Here is a 3,536-nt window from a genome sequence, read left to right on the forward strand (position 1 = left end):
CCTCCTCCCCCTCCTCCTCCCCTTCCTCCTGCTTCGCCTCGCCGCGGTGGCACTCACACAGCACCCCCAGCATCGCCTCTGCCAGATCGGGCGGCTGCACAATCTGCAGAGCGCCGGCCGGGAGGGGTGCGGGGCAAGGGGGGAGGGTGCAGGGCGCAGCAGATCAGGATGCAGGCGGCAGCGGCCGGGTGCAGCCAGCCACGTGAAGGAAGGCACGGGGCACGGTCGGCAGGGGCCCGCCAGGGGTGTCCGCGCGCCGGCCTGCCTCCACGTCCACGGCGCCGGCGCGCGCCGAGCCGGTACCCCCCGCCCGCCACCCACCTGGGCCGCCTTGGAGCTGGGCGACAGTGCCCGCTTGCCCGCCTGCTGCATGTAGGCTCGCCACCGCGCCATGAAGGCCGCCGGCACCAGCCGGTAGCTGGCCCCCGGCACCAGCGCCGCCGCCTGCGGCTGCAGCAGGTGCTGCAGCTCCGCCTTCTCCTCGGCCAGCCGCCCCTGCAGGCCCTGCGGGCGGCGGCAGGGCAGGGCGGCGGGGAAGTGGGGGCGAGCACGGGCGGGGTTAGGGTGGGGAGATGCTTGGGCGCCACACCTGTGACCGCCCAGGAAGAGTCCACCCAGCAGGGGAGGTGCGCGAGTCACGTGAGGGGCACATGACATGACACCAAAGAGCTGAGGACAAGGGTAGACAAGTGTACAAGCGTGTGTGCCTGCCCTGCGCCTCCCCGCGCGCACCAATCCCGCGCACCCACCTTGAGAGCGTTGCTGGCCTCCCTGAGGTGCCCGGCACACACCCCACACTCGCCGCGCCACACAGGAAACGCCCGCGCCGCATCCTCTGCTGCCGCTGCTGCCGCTGCTGCTGCTGCTGCTGCCGCGCTGCCTGTGCCGGCCCCAGCCGCCCCATCCCCGCCATCCAGCATCACCACCTCCTCCTCCTTGGCCCCTGCCGCCGCCGCAGCCGGGTGGTTGCCGTTGGGCAGCACCTCCTCCACCTCCTCCACCTCCCCGTCCGCCTCGCCTGCCGCGGAGGCCGCCGCTCCATCGCCGCCGCCGCCGCCGCCTCGCCGCCGCCGCCGTCCCCCGGCCTGCCGCTGCTGCTCCTGCGCTGCCTCCTCCTCCTCCTTTGCAGCACCCGGCTCGAGGCCGGGCGCCTTGGGGGAGTCTAGGACCTCAATCACTTCTGCAGCCCCTGCAAAGCAGCCAGACCGCGCCCTCAATACACCAAGCACTTTCTGAGTGAGCCTGCGGCCGGTGCTGATGCAATTGGGGGCAGGGATTGCGTGCTGGCGGCAGTCCACCCAGCAGGGTGCCACCTGACCCAACCCACCTTGCTCCTGCTGCTGCTGCTGCTGCTGCTGCTGCTGCTGCTGCTGCGAGTCTGCCGCATCCCAGGCGCCGCCGCCGCCGCCGCCCGACTTGAGCGTGCGGCGCTGCTCCCTGGCGCGCCGCTCCGCGCAGGCCGCCTGCCAACTGCGCTGCAGGAAGCGCCAGAAGTCTTCTGGGATGCCCACCCGCCGCGTCTGCGAGCAGACAAGGGTCGCAGCGGCAGCGCAGGCGGCGGGCACGCTTTCGGCGGGCACGCTTTTGGCGGGCACGCTTTTGGCGGGCAGGAAACGGCAGAGCTGCGGCGCCGAGGCGATGCAGCCATCGCACGCCATTTATGTTTGCTTTGCGTTGCGGGCTTGAGAAATGGATGTGTGGCGAGGGGCACAAAGCGGGCGCGGCGTGGGGCCAGGCCGCGCCGCACCTTGGAGCTCTCTGGTGCCAGGCGGCCGCAGGGGCAGGTGATGTCCTTGGTGGGGTGCGTGCCTCCCATGCTCCCCTTGCGCTGCTTCAGCCACGCGCTGCGGAGGGGAGCGGTCGCGGCGGCGGCAGGCACCAGACAGGTGTCGGCAAGCCGACTGGGAGCACGGCTGGCTGGTGCCGCGGGCGACCGGCTGCGCCGTGTCTCGCCCCCATCCTGGCAGACGCGCTGTCTAAAAGCATCTACCACAGTCACGACACGCTGCAGACACAGCCCTGTGCCCCACTCACTTGAGCCAGGGCATGCTGACGAAGAAGGCGGGCTCCTGGCCCTGCCCCTCCCCCTCCCCAGCCAGCACCGCTGCGGCCACAGCCATGAAGTGCTCCTTCAGGCCCTGCAGGCAGCCAGCCAGGCAGGCAGGCAGGCAGGCGGGCAACTGGTCGGCGCAGGGTGTGCGGGGAGGTGTATGGCGGGGGCTGCTGGCGTGCCAAGGGCCGCGGGCCTGCCGGCGGCGTGCAAGGGAATAGGGCAGCATGTGCGGGAGTCGGCGGTACCGCAGGTACCTGGGTGTCTTCCTTGGCCACAATGTGGTCCAGGAAGGCGGCCAGGCAGGTGGGGCAGGCGTCGCCCGGCCCCAGCTCCGGCCCGCCACAATACCTCCCCCGCAGCTGCTCCCAGGCCGGGGTGCTGATGCGGCGCGCGGCTGCAGGCAGGTGTGTGTGTGGGGGGGGGGCAGTGGAGAGGGGCGGGCACACAGGGCGAACTGGGCAGGTGTGGCGGGGATGTGGCGATGCGGCAACAAACGGGATCGCGGGATGCGCGACAGACGAGGCGCGGCGGAGCCGGCCAGGCAGGGGGGCGCCCTCCCCGGCCCGAATCGCGGCACCCCCGCCCACCTGCCAGCTTGGCTGGGTCCAGCTTGTTGTGCGGGCACAGCAGCGGGGCGTTGTCTACTGGCTGAGGCGCCCCCGCCTCCACCCCCGCGTCCGCCCACGCCGTGAGCCAGTCCGACGCCACAAAGCGCCCCGGGTCGCCTGCACGTCGAAACAGGCAGGCAGGCAGGCAGGCATGAGGTGGCGGGACAGGCAGAGGAGGCAGGGGCAGGGGTGGGACCAAAGCGCGGGCTGCTGCTGCTCGCGCTGGGCTGCCCCTGCGCTGGGAAGCCACATCACCCACCCAGCCGCCCAGCAGCCCAGCCGCTCGCCCGCCCACCTTCCTCCAGCTGCGCCGCCGCCTCCACGATGCCCCGCACCTCCTCCTGCCGCTGCTTCTGCCGCTCCAGCAGCTGCTGCTTGGCGGCGGCATACGCCTCTGCACCCCGCTGCTGCTCCTCTGCAAATGCCGCCTGCGCCGCCGCCAGCGCCGCCTGCTGCTCGCCATCCAGCGGTACCAGTGGCAGGTCGGAGCCTCGCCGGCGGTACACCAGCAGGTACGCGTTGCTGCTCACAATCTCCTCCTCCCCCTGCGCATCCCCCGCCTGCCCCGCCTGCTCCTGGGCAGCCCCCTGCTGCTGCTGCTGCTGGTCAACTGCTGCGGCGGCGGCGCCGGGTGGCGGCGCCGCCAGCGAGGCGCGCAGCGCGGCCGCCAGGTCAGCGTCAGGCTCAAAGTCGGGGTCTGAGTCGGCGCCCGCGCCCTCGCCGCCGTCCTCGCTGCTGTCAGCCTTTCCCTTCTTCCCGCGGACCCGCCCGCCGCGCCCGCCGCTGCCCGCAGCCTTGCCGCCGCGGCCGCGGCCGCCGCCGCCGCCGCGCCCGCCCTTCTTCTTGCGGCCGCCGCCGGGCGCGGCCGCGCCGCC

The 3,536-nt window shown here is 73.1% G+C and overlaps 1 protein-coding gene across 1 annotated transcript in view; it reads right to left on the reverse strand.

The window, feature by feature from the left end:
• CHLNCDRAFT_54183 (hypothetical protein) overlaps positions 1–3,536 on the reverse strand; it is a gene marked incomplete at both ends in the record, with an annotated part of 9,374 nt that overhangs the window by 2,578 nt on the left and 3,260 nt on the right. The window contains 9 exons of the mRNA XM_005844909.1: positions 54–103; positions 322–504; positions 750–1,189; positions 1,328–1,520; positions 1,748–1,844; positions 2,035–2,138; positions 2,308–2,447; positions 2,641–2,778; positions 2,957–3,503. Coding sequence (XP_005844971.1) covers positions 54–103; positions 322–504; positions 750–1,189; positions 1,328–1,520; positions 1,748–1,844; positions 2,035–2,138; positions 2,308–2,447; positions 2,641–2,778; positions 2,957–3,503 — 1,892 coding nt within the window. The remainder of the gene's footprint in view (positions 1–53; positions 104–321; positions 505–749; positions 1,190–1,327; positions 1,521–1,747; positions 1,845–2,034; positions 2,139–2,307; positions 2,448–2,640; positions 2,779–2,956; positions 3,504–3,536) is intronic.

This window comes from Chlorella variabilis (assembly GCF_000147415.1).
Source record: "Chlorella variabilis unplaced genomic scaffold CHLNCscaffold_20, whole genome shotgun sequence".
Taxonomy (NCBI): Eukaryota; Viridiplantae; Chlorophyta; class Trebouxiophyceae; order Chlorellales; family Chlorellaceae; genus Chlorella; species Chlorella variabilis.